The sequence below is a fragment of the Tenrec ecaudatus genome, chromosome 2 (assembly GCF_050624435.1).
Source record: "Tenrec ecaudatus isolate mTenEca1 chromosome 2, mTenEca1.hap1, whole genome shotgun sequence".
NCBI lineage: Eukaryota > Metazoa > Chordata > Mammalia > Afrosoricida > Tenrecidae > Tenrec > Tenrec ecaudatus.
Genome location: NC_134531.1, coordinates 167,960,630 through 167,980,684, shown reverse-complemented (window position 1 = coordinate 167,980,684; position 20,055 = coordinate 167,960,630). Strand labels below are relative to the sequence as shown.

Here is a 20,055-nt window from a genome sequence, read left to right as displayed (position 1 = left end):
CAGCTGCTCCTCACGAGAAGGAGGGGCTGTGTGCTCCTGTAAGGGGTTTGTCTTGAAAACCCTCTGAAGCAAGCCATCCCTGTCCTACAGGGTTGCTATGAGTCAGAATTGCCTTCATGGAAAGGGGTTTCGTTCTTTGCTTGGAAAGTTATAAAAGTGGCTTAAAAAAAAAGCTTAATGGTGTTCAGTATTGATGAGAATGTAATAAAATAGGCCCTGTTTGTAACTCTGGGTGGCTATGTAATTTTGGCCACCCTTTCGAGGGAATTACTGATCTAAAAGTATATCGCATCCTCCGATTCAACAATTCCACAGTTAGAAATATCCTGTGGATAAATCTTTGAGGGACAGCGGGAAATGAGGCAGACCTTCAAGGAGCTGGATTGACACTGTATATATTCTCAGAAGATTGCCAAAATATGTAAACAAAATATATTTCCTTGAGAGGGGGGTGGGCATTGACTGAAATAACAAGCGGAGTAAACAAAGCAACTAGGTTGGAAACTAGTCCCCCTGTGAGGGCCTGCTTCAACCTTGATAACTTGATCGTGGTTTTTTTTGCATTTATTTTAAACGTGAGGTAAGTCTCCATGAAAACATGAAATGACATCATAAATGGTCAAAAGCAAGATGAGTAGCAGGGATATGGGCTTCGTATATCAATGAGAAACAGGTGTGTTTTTATATGGGGAAGAGGGTGGCACAGAGCCGGTAGCACATGGCTATTAGCCAAAAGCTTGGCCGCTGGAACCGACCAGCTGCTTCGTGGAAGAAAGATGTGACTGTCTGTGTCTGCAAAGACGCATAGCTTTGAAAACGCTATGGGGCAGGTCTACTCTGTCACGTAGAGTGGTCATGCATCAAAATCTACACCCAGTAATGTTTTCTTTCCACTTCTTCTCTTTTGATTGATATATGATTATCTTTATTTCCAAGGATGCGAACTTAAAAAATAAAAAGAGAGAGAGAGAGAGATCTAATAGGAATTAGGGCTGCATTGACTCAACAACAGTGAGTCAATGTCCTTTTGTTGGTTGGTTGGTTATTGGGATTGATGTGGAAAATAAGGAAGGGGGCTTCTTTGTCACCTTTATTTCTTGGTACTGGTAGTGATTGCTTTTTTAAATGAATTATTGGCATATGTTTTCTAGATGCAATAATGGGATATTTCTTTTTCTTATTTTTAATGAATAATAACCTCATACTTTAAAAATATTTAAAGCCTTACTATTAATGTCTAAGGGGGTTTCATTACAGTGCTATTAATATTTGCAAAATCCCCAGCAAGGATGGTACATGGGCAGCCTGAATTTACACAGCCATTGAGGTTACTGTATCCTGGAGAGCATTTCAGGACACTGGGGCTATATTAAGAGGGGACAATGTTACAGTGAGAACCAATGCATTTCAACTAGGTAAGAGTGTCCACTTCATCCCCATCCCAGCACACTCTGAAGGTTAATAACTGTATCATGTTGTATGCATTTAAAATTAGGTCAAAGTTCATTTGGCTTTTCCAAGTTCTATAAGTGGTCAATCGATATTTGGATGACTCTGCTTTTCCATGAATTATTTGGACAGCTAATTCAATGATTTTGATGGCAACTAAACCTCACTATCTTCGTTCTGATAATTTTTAATGCATCTCATCTGCACTCTGTGGGTGAAAGATGAGGCTTTCTAGTCTCATAAAGAGTAACACCTGGGAAACCCTCAGGGCCAGTTCTAGCCTCTCCTAGCGGGCAGCGACGCGTTGGAACAAGCCCCGTAGCAGGGAGCTCGGTTTGGTTTACCCTGAAGTCTCTCTGGTGGTGTAATGGCTTCCATACTGAGCTGCTAACCCAAAGTTAGGACTTTGAAACCCCCAGCCTCTCTGGAGGAGGAAAATGGGGCTGTCTGCTTCCAGAAGGACTCACAGTCTCAGAAACGCAAAGGAGGGTGCTACTCTGTTCTGTAGAGTTTCTGTGAGTCAGAATCGATGGCAGTGTGTTAATCGGCACCATCTCTTTCTTGACCCAATGGAAGGCACCATCATCCTCATTTAAGCACTCCAGAAAAACAATGCGTAAAACAAGACAGAATTTGCCAATCTCTCAAGCTATGGATGCCAATGGGAAGACCCGGGGGACTTGTAGATGAGGGCACTTGTGATGTGGTACAGGAATGATAATCCAGGAAACCAACTACCTTGTACAGTGAGCTGCAAAGTGACTGCTTCTAGGCCATGTCTGAGAAGAGGAAAAACTCCCCTCTGATCCTTCCTCTTCCTCTCTTTTCCTTCCCCCTCTGCTCGCTTCTCCCAGCTCAGTCTGGTGACCATGCTGAGAGAAGTCGGACACATGTTTTCTCTGTCCCCACCACACCCTGGAGCAATAGCCACCATTTGTCATTGAGTTGACTGGCTTTTGGCAGCCCGTGTGTTCCAGAGTAGAAGTGTCTTCTGTATGGTTTTTGAGGCTGATTTTTTTTGGACATAGGTTGTCAGATCTTTCTTCCAAGGTGCCTCTGGGCAGACTCAAGCCTATAATTTTGTGGCTAACAGTTGAGGAGATTAACTGTCTGCACCACTCCGGGACTCACAGTAACCACACAAGTCCCTTACCCATTTCGGTCCTGGACTCTCCACCAGTGGATCTCAGAACTGTCCAACAGGTAATATTCTTCATTGCAGCGAAGGGTGAGCTCCTGGGGGTCGTTTGTTTGGTAGTCATACAAGGCAATGACCAAAGTCTCCTCGGGTTCCAGAAGAGACCTCTGGTGAGGAAGACAGCAAAATCAAACAGATACACGAAAGCGAGGTAAAATGCAGAATGAGCTAGCCAATGCCCGGGTTGTTACTTGCTTCTAGATCTATACCAGGTCAACACACCAGTCCCTGCAGCTGCTGAAGCAACCTACCTTCTTCTACTTGGCGATCTTTCTGAGTCAGAATTACATGAGTGAGTATGAGATCATCCAGTGTGAACTGGAATTCGTCACCTCTCACTTGCAGGGAGACAAATTCCAACTGCAGTGAATTCCTGGCAGTCACCTGCTTTCCACAGAGTCTGCTATATCCGGTCACTGATCACAAATCTCAATTACTGACCGTTAGATGATGCAGTCAACACTGACTCACCCAGTTGATGCTTTGCTGATTGGATCTTTGGGTTGTTCATATCAATCGAATGATAGACTGCCAGAGCCACCATGGCTGTGACAATGGGCTCAACCACAGAAACTATTGAGAGGCTGTCGCAGGACCCAGCAGTGTCTTGTTCTGTTGTGCATACGGTCACTCTGGGTCAGAACCAACTCCATGGCACCCAACAACAACCCAACAACCAGAGCTAGAATGCCTTCAAGAGATCATTTAATCCAATTCTCTCTTTTCAAATGGAGAAACTGAGGTACAGATGAGGACATGGAAGAGGCCATGTTTAAGGTTTAGTCTCAATGTCTTCTCAGCTAAAGCACAGAGACCCCCTTCTTTTGCTGGTGGGTCCTCTTTCCCCCACACTTCTACACCTCGATGCTTTTCTAAGGATGAGATATTGAGGGTAGTGGAAGAGGAATTGTAAAATCAGCAGTCATGAGTTCTTGATGGCCATACCTAATGTGGGTGGACATGTATTTTGAAAGTATAAATGAGGTTGCTGACTAAAATGTGATGTAGTCTGTGGAAAATCATAGCTCCCCGCAGATCCCCCAGTCCCTACACACCTTTTGACAGTTTGATTTGCTCTTATGAAAGATCTACAGTCGGACCTGTTTCCACCAACCAGAGAAAATCTGAAGAGGATTTTCACTTTAATGGAAACAGGTGAAATGTAGAACAGCATTTAATGTGGGTTTCACAGTGAACTGAGGTAGCTTGCACAAAGCCCAGCTCAGCCCCAACAGTGAGAGTGGTGTCCCCAAGCTCTTTCCCTGGCGACTACACTCCTGCCGCTGAACATCAAGCCACCCGAGCTGTGAGCTGTGCCTGTGTTCGTGTGCTTCTGTCAGTGTGCGTTTAGGTTTGTGTGTTACTTGGTAGGATTGTGTGTTTGTTTTGTGGTCTTGGGGTGCTCGGAATTTCGTCCTATATAAATTAATGGTAATTACTTCCTCAATTCCTGTCCTTTTCTTTTACAAAACTTCTGAAGGCATGCTCTACTTTGGGATAGCGGGGAAAGCTCTACATTGCAGGCATTTGGCAGCATACAAATCATGAAACGGAGAAAGCAACAGCCGGTCGGGCTGATGCAAGCTACCCAACGAATGCAGACCAGAATGCGAAGTCCAGGTGCTCGTGGTGCTTGCACAGTGATGGTGCCTTGGGCATCTACAGACATGAGCCAATGGGGCAGCATGTGGTCTAAGCTAACAGAAGGAAGATTTGCGTTTGAAAACATGGGAAGAAGATAAAGGAGATATTTTTCTTGGTGTTCATCTCAGCTAACTAATCATACCAAGCAGAAAATTCAGAGCCACCATTCTCAGCGGTTTGTGGGGCCTTCCCACAGGGGGCATTCTGGACAGTAGTATTTTGCGTATCACTCACTTCAAAGTGTGCTGCTTGCTGGCATTTAGTAGGTGATGGCCAAGAATAGAAACACTCTGATGTGTCTCATGCCCTATACAAATTTTCAATGCCCCATGTTACCAAACCTAAAGTCATCACCATCAAGTTGATTCCAGCTCCTGACAACCTCCCATGTGTCCCGGTGGAACTGCGCTCCACAGGGCTCTCAGTGGCCATCAACTTTCCGAAGTAGACACCAGCCCTCTCTTCTGTAACATGACTTGGTGACTCAAACCACCAACCTGATCTGTAAGAACCAACCATAAACTGTTTGTACCACCCAAGGACCTTTTAAAATGAGACATTCATGTTTAAACTAATAATAATTTGAGCCAAGAATCTACCTCTGCCCTATGCAAAGTAATGGGTTTTCCAGAGATACAACTACTTCGTACATTGAGGAAGATTATACTTGCTTTCCTTTACCACACTTTGATAGTTGGATTGAGTTCCTGAACTTAACCAAGAAGTGACCACCATCTGTAAAATCATATCACAGATGGTAACCATGTATTTCAGTCGCTGATACAACATTTCTATACCAACTGTGCACCGGTGCGCTGGCCAAATCAATGGGATTCTACTTAGAGGTGCATGCAATTGGCTATTTCACCATGCCTTCCAATACAGTCATGGCCCACTATTTATAAAGAGAAGTGGATGTGTTTTATGCAAACCCTTTTCCTTATCTCTATTTTGCTAGCCTCATTTATTTTTAAATTACAGATAGAGCATTTATGATTTCTAAAATGCAGGTATTCAGCTGAGTTATATTATCTATGAAATTCTTTTCAGGGTAATAAATGGGATGTATACAATATGTTATAAGAAGGAGGCATTGGGCTTAGAGGGCTGGGGAACACTTGGTTAGAGTGAGTAGCTGGAAGGACAGAATTTACAGAGATTGGGAGGCTCTGGACTCAAGAAGGGAGGGGGTTGATGAGAAGCCTCTGTCAGTTACCCTGCTGCAGGCTTCAGAACAGGCTAGTCCACCAATAGTTTGGTCTGATCCTGGCTGAGAGAGTATTTCCTAGGCTCCGGTTGCAGTAGCAGGGATAGGGTGTCTTCACAGGAAGGCAGGCATGCCCCTGAGCGGTCGCTCAGAAAGCCACCCCTGGGAGAGGTCTTGATGGAGGAGCAGCACTCCGGGATATAGCATGGGGGCCAAGTGGCATTAGCAAGTGGCTTTCAATGTGCACATGGCCCTGTTTGCTCCCACCGGCTGGAGACTGGAACTGTCCCTTGCACTCATCATCGAGAGACTCCCATCCTCACCATGAAACATCCACTCTCACCCTTTGAGTGTTGGGCCCATTCGCTTGGATTTGGGAGTTAAAACAAAATAGCTTTCCTATATGCCAACCCGAAACGCCATCATCACTTAGGGGAAAGGACAAGATGATGAAGAAAGAAATGAATTCAGTTGATCAGGGAAGAGACGCAGTGAAAATGCTGTGTGGTTGGAACCAAACAGCGGTTCCTCAGCCCTCTTGGTCAGAACGCTCAACGCTACAGCAGTGCGCCTCCTTTAACAAGGACAAAATAATAATTCACAAATTATCAAGGGTTCATGAGGGAGGGGGAAAATGAGGAGCTGATGCCAGGGGCTTACGTGGTGAGCAAATGCTTTGAGAAGGATGAGGGTAATAAGAGTTGCATGATCCCCCAATAAAATGATTTTAAAAAAAAATCTGAAAAGTCAAGAGCCGTGGCCCGAGGAAAACCAGCCGGAAGAGTTTTCTGTCTTTCTCCTTCACGTGGAAGATGGGATGAGCGCAAACTGGGTTGAGAGCCAGAGGTTGGGTTTAGGTGGGACTGGGGAGGGGTGAGGAGGGAGCCATCTACAAGCCATAGGATGTGTTCGAAGAAGGCAGGGAAACATTCTTCAGAGGATGCATGAAAGAAGAGGGAAGAGAGCTCATTTTCTGCAAGTGTAGGTGGCCTGCGTTCCTGTTGTGGGGGCGTAGGCTGACGACCGAGCTGAAAAAGGAGCCTGAGGTGTGGAGGATTCAGTCTATTCACCTGAGGAAGTTGTCAGATGGGAATGTCTGCTGGAGGAGGCAAAAGGAGCAAACCTTATCCTTCAGGAAAAGCATGAGGAAGCACAATCAGGAGCATCTGTGCTAAAAGGCAAGCATTCCAATGTGGGGAACCTTGGGGTCCTAGTGGGTCATTAGCCTTGTGCGTTACTAAATTAGGCTGCTAACCAGAAGGTCAGCAGTTCGAACTCATCGACCACTCCCTGCTGGGAGAAAGATGAGGGTTTCAGTTCCTGTACAGATGTACAGACGGCAGGGGCAGTTCTGCTCTGTCCCTCTGTGCCTAGATGGCTATGAGTCGGAACTGTCTTGATGGCAATGAGTTTCGGTTTTGAGTGTGAGGCACTCTGATGTGGGGAGCTAAGGTGCTCACATGGCTACTGTGCTCAGCAGCCAAGCGAAAGAGTGGAGGTTTGCAGACACCCAGAGGCATCTGGAAGGAAAGCCTGTCCACCTACTTCTGACTTTCACTTCATCCAGTGAAAACCCCACAGAGCATGGTTCTACTCTGACACATTAAGGGTCACCAGGGGGTGAGATCAATTCCACAGCAACTGGTTGACCCAAATGTACATGCTGGTATTGATATGACCATGACCGAGGGTAGATTTTTCACTATTTTTGTCTCCAGGACAGGATAAGTTTACCCAAAGTAGGATTTATATCATCTAAGTAGTAGGAGTCAGTACACTAAAGGCCGACCACAACCCAAACTCCTTGCTATCGAGTCAGTTCTGACTCACAGTGACACTACAGGGCAGGGTAGACCTGCGCCTGTGGGTTTCTGAGACTGTCACTCCTGCAAGAGGAAGAGCCTCGTCTTTCCTCCAGGAAGCACTGGGGGCTTCAAACTGCTCCTAGGCCATTGAATCTCCACTGTGAACACGCCTGGAAATCACCTGGAGGCTTATGAAAACACATATCCCTGGGCTCTATCCCTTGAGGGTTAGATGGAGCGAATGTCAGAATCTGCATTTCAGAAAAGCAGATCTGTGGATCCCCCTTTGAGAACTACTTCTCTAGTGGAACACCACCACATCAGCTATCCTGCACCCAACCAGCTTTCTCTCCCACTCCAAGTCGCTCAGTGGCTTTGGGCAAGCCACCAGACCTCCAGGAGCGTCATTTCCTGAACCTCCAGATAAGAATAAAATGATACCCCGTTGAAGGGCGTGGGACCATCAAACCAGTTCATAAAAGATGAAGTACTTTAAAAACACGGACCTTTTTTACATTTGAACATTCCAAAGGCATGTATGTCCAGGAATGGTGTAACTATGCCACCTGATCAAGGCAAGAGTCCTTTTTATAACCCGAGTGGCCTTGTGGCTGGACACATAGGTTGATATCAAGAAATGTTGATTGAGTGAAGATAGTGAGATGGAGATTGGACAATAGATGGGTCTTTTATGAGGAGAGACCCATGAGACAATTCCAGCACAAGAAATCTACTGTATTAGGTTCAAATGAATGGCTGCGGCATTCACACATGGCTCTGAGTGACCTGGCAGGCGGGGGAAATAGCGGCAGGAGCCGTGGCCCTGTGGGTTTGAGGCACCTGGACCTGAAGAGCTCACTCACCCTGTTGTCTTCAGGAGTGGGAGGAAGAGGCTTCTTTGAAGCTGAAACAAGAAAAACAGAAAAAGAAAATGAGCGTGAGGCAGGCAGAGGTGAGCAGCCAGGGGGGTTTCAGAGCACAGGGCCCCAAGGAGAACCACCCAAGGGAAGGGGCCAGAGGAGATGCCGAGACACTGAACCCAACATCAGAACAGTTAGACATGCATGTACTTTATTTCTTTCAGCCTGCTGCTTCCGCATTCCCTTCTCTGGGAAATACTTTTTGGACGTTTCCAGAAGTCAACATTCCAGCTCTGACCCTTTCTGTATCCCAGGGAAAAGCCTAAGCCAATGGGGCTGACTGAGGGGCTTGACTTGTGCCCTTCCTGTGGACACAGTTGTCCACGAGCGTACCTGCCACCTGCTAAGCCCAGGCGTGGGGATTCGTGACTCAAGGGGACAATGACTCACTGGCTTCCTGATGCTGCTGTGGTTTGAGGAGGGGGTGGAAGAGGCGTGAGGCCATGGAGCTGCTTTTTGAGAGGGTGGGATCCAGTTTTAGTGGCCTTAGGCATCTGAGTACATAGTCCTGCCTCCCCCAGACTGAAGCCCGCGACCTTTCTCACTCTCGTTGGATTTCCCTGAGTCTCCATGTCTCTCTTCCTCTCTCTTTCCCCTTTCTGTCTCCCTCCCCTCTCCTGCCAGCCTTCTCTGTTCTCTTCCCTGCCCCCCCCCCCCCCCCCCCCGCCTCCTTCCTTCTATCTTCTCTTCCCCAGCTCCCACTATGGCTCCTTCACGGCTCTGCACAGGCAGGCCTGGAATCAATGGACCCAAACCGAGTGTTGGTGGGTCTGGGAGGCAGTGCACAGGTTTAAGCTTAACTGAAAACCAAACTCGCAGCCATCGAATCCATTCTGAGTTCAGGGTGACCCTACAGGACGGAGCAGAACTGCTTCTGTGGGTTTCAGACACTATATATCTTTCTCGAAGCAGAAAACCTCATCATCTTCCCATTTGGCTCAAGACTGATTAGAGATAGGAAGGGGTAGATTACTGAACTGGGCAGTGAGCTCCTGGTCTTGGCATGAGAGAACTTGAAGGTGCACTGTGCCATGAGGGGGAAACAACAAAGGAGAGTCTAGATTCGAAATCGGAGCCCTGGCCCTGGGCTAACTCCTAAACAAGCCCAAAATGGGGTGTGAATTTGGGTAGGAAATGAACAGAAATGCAAGGAGGAAGGAAAATGCACATGATAGAAAATATGACTCCTATTTTACAGTTAAGAGGTCTCGTGGATTACTCATTGGGCAGCTAACCTCCAGGCCAGGAGGGAGAAAGACGAGGTTTTCTAGGCCCATAAAGATGGACAGTCTCAGAAACTGTGAAGATGCCCTCTGTCCTTTGGGTCACGAGTAGTCTGATTGAGGCCATGGCACAGAGTGATGCAGTGCTCCATATGGAACCAGAAGACGAGTGTTCGGATCCCAGCTCCTCCATCTAAGAGCTGTGTGGCCTTGGATCAGAGCCAATTCTCTCACCACAGAAATGGGCATTGCCGTGGGCTAAGCGGAGTTGGGCCCATTTTTATTCAACTACTTCTGATACTTCCAAGTTACCTACACATAACCACCTCCCAACACACACACACACACACACACACACACACACACACACACACACCCATGCCTGTAGCACTATATCTGAGTGTCAGATTCTCCTGCCCAGAAACAAGATCGGTAGACATAATTAACACGTACTGAAAGTTCATCAGTGCCAGTGGCTGGGCTACAAGGATTCTGTTCATCAGACGAATCTCCAACAATCTCCATGAAGTAGCCCCTGTCACAATCTCCATTTTACAGAAGGGGAAGGTGGCTCCGCGTCTTAGATTACCTAACACACACCCAGTCACGAAGCAAGGAAGTGATGGGGTTGGCACTCAGATGTTTCTTAACCCCGAAGTCCCATGCGCTCAGACTGTGTGCTGTGCAGGAACCGGCAGGGTTTCACTCAGACTGCACCACAGAGCAGGGCTGTGTGCACCGAGCGGAGGCTTCCTGCGGCTCGGCTCCACGTGCGGGCCGAAGCACAAGCAGCTTGACAGAAGGGGAAATGGCAGATGGCTGCAGAGCAAGAGCAGAACCATCAGCCTAGCGAATGCTCAGTGCAACCACAGACGTGACCATGAGTGGCTCACACGTGGGAGGGAGGAGTTCCGCGTGGGCAGTGCCCCCCCACGCATAGTGCTAGTGAGTGACCCACAGGTTCCTAGCGCCTCAGTCACGTGCCCACCCCTGAGGAAGAGTAGCTGACATACAAATGGTGAAAACTGCACAATGGAAACACAGACTCAAAGAGCTTCAGAATGGAAAGGGAACTCAGGGGCGATCGCATGCCGCCTCTCCTCCCAAGGGGATTTCGTGGTCCCCAGCAAAGTGCTGGCAGGAATTTGAAGACCGGCTCTCAGGCTCTAGAAAGGGCCTCTCACTTTCTGAGACAAGCTCAGGCCACCTTCCTTCTTTTGGAGACTCTCATTCCTATCAAATAAGCCAGGCAGAGTCCGCTGGGTGGCTGCAGGGACTCACTGCCTTATAAAACCGAATAATATTCTTTCTGGGCTAAGGGCTGGTAGATTTCAAGGTGGAAGGTGAGAAATGGTGGTTTTAAGATGTTAGTGAGAAGGATTAAGACTCAGGAAGCCACAGAGAACCAGGCCATGAGGCATATGAGCACAGCCACCTTGTCGATCAGATGTCTTAGGTTTGGGGTAACAAAGGTTGAAGGGAGAGGAGAGAGCTAGCAAGAGTCCACCTGGGTCATCATTTCCAATCACCGACAGATTGACAGAGATGAGTCAGAATAGCTTGATGGCATTGAATTTGTTGTTGGGTTTTTGGGTTTTTTTCTTTTTTTTGCGAGCAGACTGACCGGCTCACAGTTTCCAGGACTTAACCCTAATGCCATCCCTAATGCCGGGAGAGTTAATGTATAAAGTCCCAGGACCTGAGGCTTTGACCTCAAAGGCCAGAAAACAATTAGGCTTTCCACTTTTTATTTAGACTGTGGCCTCTTTCTCTGAGACTTTGAAGGTGAAGGAGATGTGGGAAAAACCCATTGAGTTGGACAAGATTTTTTTTTAACTTCCTTATCTCCACCGTCCAATAAACACGTTTGTTGTTGTCAGGTGCCATTGAGTCCGCTCCCACCCATAGCAACTCCTGTGCACAGCAGGGCTAAACACTGTATGCTCCTGGGCATCCTCACAATGCTTCCTGTGCCTGAGCCCATTGAGGTAGCCACTGCATTGATCCAGCTCAGAGGGCCTTCCTCTTCTGTGCTGCCCCTCCACTTGACCAACCATGTCCTTCTCCAGGGGCTGGCCTTTCCTGACAGTATGTCCAATCGGTTGAAAGGAAGCCTTGCCAGCCTTGTCTCTAAGAAGCAAGATTTCTTCCAAGACAGAACATAGGAGGACTCGCCTGCTCACTTTGGAGGAAGAAATCGCTGACAACTGTCTGCACAACTTCGCAGCATTTTCAGTAAACATGATATGATATTACTGTGAATGAATAATATCAGATACCCGTAAAGGTGCTCCCTAATATTTAAGACCCACCCCACCCCCACTGTCTATATGGTTGTGATGCTGCCAGTGTTTCAAATACCAACAGGTTTCTTCATGGTGGATAGGCCTTAGCAAAGTTTACTGAAAGAAGGGTTGGATGATGTCCAACCACTAAAGAAGGGTTGGATGACGTCCAATCCACTAAGACCTGGCAAATCACAGCAAAACGCTGCCCCGAAGAGTGCTGGGTGCTGGCCCCCTGGGCATTCAAAACACACAGTGGCCACAACAGTGGACTTGGGCCTTCCAAGGACGATGAAGATGATGAGGGACCAGGCAATGCTTTTTCCTGTTATACACAGGGTTGCCGTGAGTTGGAGCTGATTGATGGTAACTGACAACAGTAATATGAAAAGTTTTGTGAAAGTACGTGGGAAATGAAATGGAAAGAGACTAACCGACCCTTTCCCCCGACATTTTGGACCCTCTCACTCTTTAGTAATGCCACTCCCAGTTACCAACACACAGTCACAGCAGTGCTTCTCAAAATGTCAACAGGCACACAGGTCTCCCAGCGATTTGTGACCATACAAATTCTGCTCTAGGTGTATAGTGAGGCCCAAACATTTCTCACTCGCTTGCAGGCCATGTTGATGCTGTCTGTCGAAGGACCACACACTTCCGCGTAAAGGGAAAGGAAGAAAAATCAAGAAACTAGTGGTAGAACCAGACGATTCCCCCTAGAAAGTTCTGAAAATCCACAGTTTTCTACTCACTTCCCGACACACCTTTTACTACCTACGAGCACAGAGGTCGATCAGTTCAAAGCAGAAGCAAGGGGCTTCCCCTGTTTCTTACAGTTCTTGGACGGGTCGTACTCGGCACAGCCTACTGCAAGCTTCTCCGGCTGAGCACAGCACCTCCATCTCCCATCGATCCAGAAATTAGGATGATACTTGGACACCAAACTGTTGTTGTTTCTTGTTTCTGAAAGGGGTGGAACCAAAAGGAATGATTTCCTGGTCAGTGTGTCAAGCCACAACTTGACAGCTCCCTGGGATTTGACCCTGCACCCTGACCTGGGAGTTGATCCGTCAGGATAGTCAGTGAAAAGCCCTTTTGACTGGACACCTGAATTTGTTGTGTCTTTCCTGAGGCACCTGTGTTGGACTTAGGCATCAGCAGGTCTGTGCTTGGCTCTGTTTTAAATTGGCCTCATGTCCTGGGGGTGGGTAAGCCCTCCTTCTCTGAGCCTCAGTCTACCAGCTGTGCAATGTGGGTGTTAGGCTGGCCTTGTGGGCTCCACAAAAGTGCCTGAGGGGTCATGGGATGTCTGAGTTGGTGGTATTCTGGCACCTCCCCCCTTTCTACCTTCAGTCACAGGAATCAGGCTTTTGTCCCTTCCGGAGCTGTGGTCACGAAATAAAGTTTTGGTATGAATAATTTGAAGCAGGATAAAGCCTGCAGAAATAGTTCGCTAATTTCCAGTGCTCCTTCCAGTACCGATATCCTACAAGTAAATGCTTTGCCTACAGGGAAGACTGCAGAGGAGTGGTTTGCCCTGGACCATGCAGAGAGAAGACCCTTTCCGTTACATTTTACCTTAAAGTTGGTGTTCTGTGCTTGGGACTACTATGCTCGAGAGCACCTTCTGTTGAGAGCGGCAGCACCGCCCCATTTGAAGCAAAACTGTGAGAGAAGCTAGGACTTGACTTTTTATTCTCATTTTTTAGATAAAGTGGTTGTGGCTCTGAAGATTTCACAACAGCTTGCTTTCGTCCCCATCTGCTTCCTTTGTTGCTGTTATTCATTACCGCTGCGGAGAGATGCGCTCCTTTTTCAAACCCGTTCTTCTGGCAAATCCCAGGCTCAGGAGAAGTGCTCAAGCTGGGGATACTGAGTGCTTCTCTGGGTCAGGGAATTATTAGTCTAACTACACTGACTTACATGTACTGACGAATTCCATTCTCACAACAGCCCTATGTGCGCTTACACAGCCATCTAAAATGTAACTACTTAAAAATATTCGAAGCCTTCTTAGGGTGGGCAGCATGGCTGCATGTGGCCAGGCTTGGTGCTCCTGAGGGAGGCTTGGGGATGTCTGTGGGAAGTGGAGTTAAAAGACATGGACACTGTTCCAGAAACCTTTTGAAGCCCTTACCTCATACTCCCTGCTGCCTCTCAGCCTCGGAGGGGAAATTTGGGACCTCTAGCAATACCGGAAAGGGAGGTTGTTGGAGTTTACAGCGGAAGGAATGGATTGCAGAAAGGTCAAAGACTGTGTCCAGGGTCCCACACTTCACAACGGGCCAGGCTAGGACGTTCACCTGAGCTGCTGGGCTCGACATCCTACCTCCTCACACCCTGGCTGGTTCCCCCGGGAAGTCAAGGCTTAAGAGACAAACTTTTATGAGGGAACTGAAGAGCCAGATAAAATGTATTGGGTGTTGACTATGGGCCTGGTTAATTCTAAGCACTTCATTCGAGGCTCAGAAGCAGGCACCATTATTCCTAGCCCCCTTTAACAACAGACATGGAAACTGAAGCAGAGCGTTTCGGAAACTTGCCTGAATACACATGACCGGTGGCAAAATTTAAATCCAGCTCTTCTACCTCCAGGCTGTATCTCCTTCTTCCCTTATCTTTCGGCTAGACCGAACATACTTTTCCTTAAGGTTCCAGGTAGGAAATACTGTAGGCTTTATTGAACAAGAGGCAAAATTGAAGATATGCAGTAGGTATTTGTGTTACTATTTTAAAACATAAAAGTTATTCTTAGCTTGGGGCCTTACAGAAAGTGGTAGGCTGGATATAGCTTGCCCTTACATCTCCTATTTCCTGTCTCTGGGGCTGGGGCTGGGTTGTGGTTGTGGTTGGAATTTGAGGGTTTCCCACCAACAAATGCCCCCAATCCCACTTTATGCTCTTGTAGAACTAAATCGCCCATTGTAGGACCGAGGGGTCTCAGGGCTCAACAATATGAGTTTGCTCACCTTCTTTAAGGGCCAGGACCCAGCGCTGCCGGCTCTCTCGGTCTGGGGCAAACACATACAGGAGGTAATTATCATGCACGACCTGCAAATAACACACCTGGAGTCAGAAATACATCCTGAGAAGGCTGACTGACCACTGGCTCTCCTGGTTTACTGAGATGAGGGCTGAGGGTCAGGCGTTTGGTATCGTACAGGCAAACATTTGGGCCATTAGGGACCTGAGGTCATTTTCCTCAGATGCTCGGGTTCAGATACAGGTGACCCTCAGAGCTACAGGCTGGACTTGTTAGGAAGAAGTTCTCGGGACTGCATAATGCACTGACTCCTCATATTTCGTTTCCTCTTCGGTGATTCAAAAGGTAATCTTTCTGACATGTGAAAAAACACGATCACCGATGACATATGGATCCTCAGATTAAAAGACATGTCATTTATCTTGAAATCATTGAAGACACCCAAAACTTTCAAAACTTGTACTGATTGCCAGTTCTTGTAGACCCGTATGCAGCCGTCCCCAGTGATAACATCTAGCATACACACAGCACAGCTTCAAAGCCAGGGAGGGTACCTGCTCATCACACTGCCAACTAAAGGACAGACCTTCACATTTCACTAGTCTTTGTTTTTGAACCCCACCCCCGTGGACCCCTGCACCCCCAGTTTTAAAGATTGGAAAATCCATCTCATTTCTTTTACTTTCAGATCTAAAACAGCCAACTCATGGGGGCCACTTTGCTAGAAGGAAAAAGTCCCTCTGTATGCCAGTTTACAGACCTGGGTGGTGCTTTGGGGTAACCCCTGGGCTGTTATCCTTGAGGTCAGCAGTTTAAAACCACCAGTCACTCCTCAGAAGAAAGACGAGGCTATCTGCTACCATATATTTCATTTTGGGGAGGAAAAGGGGAATCGATCGCAATGATCGACACATAATCACACATCCCACCTCCAGGGGGAAGAACAACAGAAACCATGGGGGAAGGGAGACAGCTGTCGGTGTAAGATAAGAAATAATAATAACAATTTAAAATCTACTAAGGGGTCACAAGGGTGGGGGTGGGGGGAAGAGGCACAACCACCAAGGGGTCAATAGAAAGTAAATGTCTAGAAAAGAATGATGGAAACATATGTACAAATAGGCCTGATACAATTGATTGCAATAAGAGTTGTAAGAACCCCCCAATAAAACGATCCTTTAATTAAAAAAACTGATTGGAAAATTCTATTGGGAGTCCCTGGGAGTCGGCAGCAGACATGCTTCTTTCGGTTACACACAGTGTTGTTGAGTTAGAGCCGGCCCCAGGGCACCAAGAACTACAGCCCGGAGCATTGCTCTAACTTGCCATCCTGAGGACTAAATGTTCCTTTTTATCTGGCATAGAACCCAAACAGGGATGGATCTTTCCCATAGCCATTGCTATCTCACAGGACAGCTACCAGCCACAGGTGACTGCCAGTCTAAAAGCCCAACTCCCTGCCATGGGATGCATTCTGACTTGGAGTGACTCAGAAGGACAGAGAAGACCTGCCGCATTGGGTTTTTAGGCTATGGCGCCTTTCAGAAACCGACTGTCACCTCTTTCCCCCTTTGAGCGGCTGGTGAATTCGAACCATCGATGCTATGTTGGCCAGCAGCCCAGTGCTTCACCGTTATCACCACCATTGCTCACATGTGACTCGAGTCCAGGCGAAATGTGACTAGGATGACTGTGGAGCTTAACTGTTAATATTTTTTCATTTTACTTCACATTTAAATTTATAGCCTGTGGCTCAGAGCTACTGCATTGGACGGTGCAGTTCCAGGGGTCTCCAGGTTGTAAAACCTGAGTCTTCATCCTCAGAACGTCCAAGCTAGGATCTCAATACGTTGCCCTATATCATGGAATACACTGGACTTGAAGACTATTAGGCCTGGTTCTCTGGAGGTCAGCTTTTTTCCCTCTCCCCAGGGCAGAGAAATTAGAATCTTCCTTGGGATAGAAAGACAAGGGCTACTAGAGAAATAACATTTTCAAGAGTTTATGCTTAATCTTTGTTGAATGACAAATCTACCATTTTCTAAAAGGGCACAGGACCCTTTTCAAGGGCTTGCTGGGTCTTGGGGTCAAGCCTGGCCCAGCCATTCCTTCCCCACCTCCCCTTACAGTGACCCCAGGTTCCAACCATGGCCCATGCCAGGAGGAAGCGTGCCCCTAGGTCTGCCGGACTTACCTGGAACGGGTATTTATAGTGGCACGGGATGATAATGTCACTTTTCACAATCTCGACACATTTGATCCGGGAGAGTTCAATGGAGCCCTTCAGGGTGCGCTTTTTCTGTGAGCAGAAGAACATGTTCCATTTAGACAAGAGTGAAGAGAGAAGACCTCCACTGCTGCATCAGGTTACTGTAGAAATCCATTACTGTATAAGGTTACAGTAGAAAGCCATTACTGTTTAAGGGCCGGTAAACCAAGCCCTCCAGATCCCCAGGAGTGCTGCCTGTGGCCCTACATGCCCGAGAGCAGCACTCCTGAGAGACATGACCTTGGGATGGTCTTCTGGATGGGTGACTGCCTTCCACTCTTTGAGCGAAGATGGCTATTCTCCCCCTGCCTTTGTGACAAATGGCAGCACCTTGTGCGGGGTTTCTCTGCTTTTCCTGATTCGCACACTAACTGAACTCAGGCCTGAGCTGCCTGGTGATGTTTACCTCTAGCGGAGCCTTCTTTTTCTACGTCTTGCTTCTCTATGCTCCTTAGCGATCCAGAGTCCGGCAATGAGATTAGACACTCCTTGTCTATTTCTTCCTATTCCCATCAAATCTTACCCATGCTTCACTTCCTTGGACACTTGCTAGATGTGTTCCCTGGTAACTACTTTATTCGACAGTGCCCGTGATTTAAGATGAGGAGAGCTGCCCCATGGTACCCATTTCTAGGAGGCCTGGTACTTGGAGGGTGGATCCCATTCTGGGATATGCCGCTCACTGAGACAGAGTCCACCAGTGAGTAATCAGCCTCAAGGAGAGGCTTGATAGGAGCATAGGAGCCTTGTAGAGCATCATAACTTTCCGATCATGGTAATCTATCAGCTATCAAACAGATTGCAAAATATTTCATTATATTATATTCTTATGAAAAATAATGATTTTACATTCTTATTTGAAAAATACCAACTGGTGATGAAATTGGCACAAGATTAGAAAGAGCTCGGTTCAAGGTCTGCCTCTGCCTGTTACCAATGCTGTGACTTGGGCACTTGATGTAGCCCCTCTGGACCTAGGTTTTCACTTCTAGTAAGGGAGGAAAATAATGCCTTTGAAGAGTTAATTGGAGAATAAAATGGGATGATGTAAAAACAAATTACCTGATTCCTAGGAGGTGTTTTCAATCAAAAGTGCTCTCCCAATGAACGAGTTCACCAAACAAACCCATGGCCACTGAACTCTTCTAACTCAGAGCGAGTGATGGGCTCATAAAGCTATGGCTGTAAATCTTTATGGAAGCAGAATGTCTTGTCTTTCTCCTGTGAAGTGGCTTAGCAGTTCAAGCCATTGATCTCTGGGTTTGTGACCAAGAGCTTTAATCGCTATGGTACCCGGGATCCGCTAAAGAGGCCAAGGAGATCCTAACAATTGTATGAGAGAGTGATGTAGGCATGAGCTTGGCTGGAGTTTATGGGGCATGGTATCATCAAACTGAGGACTGAGCTCAGTCACTGCTTCCTATCTTTGGCCTCACCTGGGATGCAGGATTCTGTGTTAGCAGCTGAGGCAGAGGACTGAGGTGTAAAGTCCACGTGTACAAAGTTATGCCTATTGAATGCAGGGGAGCTTTGCTTTTTCCATTTTATTTTTTCAAATGCTTTACTCACTTTTGAAAATTAAAAGATCTATGCCTTTTCCTTATAATAAATAGAAACACGCATTGGTATGTGAAGAAAATATTTTTAATGTCTAGCGCACCATCTCCACTCCCCTTGGAAAACCAAGATGAATCGTTTGCAATCTTTTCATTTCTCCACACATGTCTAGTCTATCTATAAACAGAAATGAGAATCACCTCCACCTCGTGCTCTAACCTTGCTTTCATAATATAACAATGTATGAAGGAGTTTGTCTTCCCTTAAAACTTCTGTCAATGCACGTGCCCTTTGGACTCATCCTATCTTCCCATTCTGAGTCTTCCACAGCAAGACATGAAGGCCCTGAGCCTGCCCATAATCATAGTGCTTTCGGTGACCTAATCCGCTTTAAACAAAGGGACACAAAGGAGCTGCTTTTGCAACAACAATCTGTAGTGAGGTGTAAACAGGGAGCCTGGGCTTTGAGGTCACGCTGTTATTTGACTTCTGTTGGGTTATGGTGTTTCCTTAGAGGCATGCATAGCTAAGTGCAACAAAATGACTGTCCGTGACAGTCACAGGACAAGTGTTTGCAGGCAACTTTATCTTGGAAATATTCTAGAGCTCCCTGAGGTCAGAGAACAGGCCACTTGCCACCATGTCCCCAGATCTAAGCATGATGACTAGCCGGGGGACTGGGTGCTCCGTTTGGTTGTGATGAGTGAGGGAACCAAGTTGACAAGCAGTTAAAATCATCAGATTTGGGGTGCTCAGCCAGCAGGGAAATATTTATTGGGGGTTTGTCATGACCCAAAATGAGAAGGAAATGCTGCAAATAAATCAATATTCAGACCATGGCATGCAACAAGTGTCAATCTAGACATCATCAGAAATGAAATAGAATGCATAAACATAAATATCCCGGGCATTAGTTAGCCGAAATGGACTGGAATTGGCCATTCTGCATCAGATATGCATACAGTTGAAGCTGAAGAATATCAAAACAAGCACATCAAAACCGAAGTACAACCTTGGGTAGATCCCACCTAAATTTCCAGACCCGTTCAAGACGAGATTTAGTCCGCTGGATACTAGTGACCAAAGACCAGAGAAGTTGCGAGATGACATCATCCATGAAGAAAGAAAAAGCTCATTCAAATGATAGGAAAGAAATAAATGAATTCCAGACGAGACTCAGGATTTTGCCCTTGAGGGTAAAGTACCTGAAATGAAATGAAGAAATGAGGATATAAAAGAGATCAACAGAAGGATGACTTGAAAAGGCAAAATAAAACATTCTGTTGCAAATATAAGACCCGGAGTTAGAAAACCAAACGGGAAGAGCACCTTAAACATCTCTCAAGCGGAAAGAAACGAAGAGAGAATTCAAGCCTTGAACTGTACCTCTGAAAGATTCTGTGGGGAAAATATTGAATGACACAGGAAGAACCATAATCAGGTAAAGGAAATAGAGTCACTTATCAAAAGAATTGGTCAATGCTCAATCATTCCATGAGGGAGCATATCATCAAG

The 20,055-nt window shown here is 46.7% G+C and overlaps 1 protein-coding gene across 1 annotated transcript in view; it reads right to left on the bottom strand.

Moving 5' to 3' along the window:
• Positions 1–20,055, bottom strand: part of ITK (IL2 inducible T cell kinase) — a 78,752-nt gene that overhangs the window by 31,839 nt on the left and 26,858 nt on the right. The window contains exons 2-6 of the mRNA XM_075541889.1: positions 16,909–17,013; positions 14,701–14,782; positions 12,566–12,694; positions 8,167–8,207; positions 2,603–2,754 (exon numbers count right to left, since the gene is read on the bottom strand). Coding sequence (XP_075398004.1) covers positions 2,603–2,754; positions 8,167–8,207; positions 12,566–12,694; positions 14,701–14,782; positions 16,909–17,013 — 509 coding nt within the window. The remainder of the gene's footprint in view (positions 1–2,602; positions 2,755–8,166; positions 8,208–12,565; positions 12,695–14,700; positions 14,783–16,908; positions 17,014–20,055) is intronic.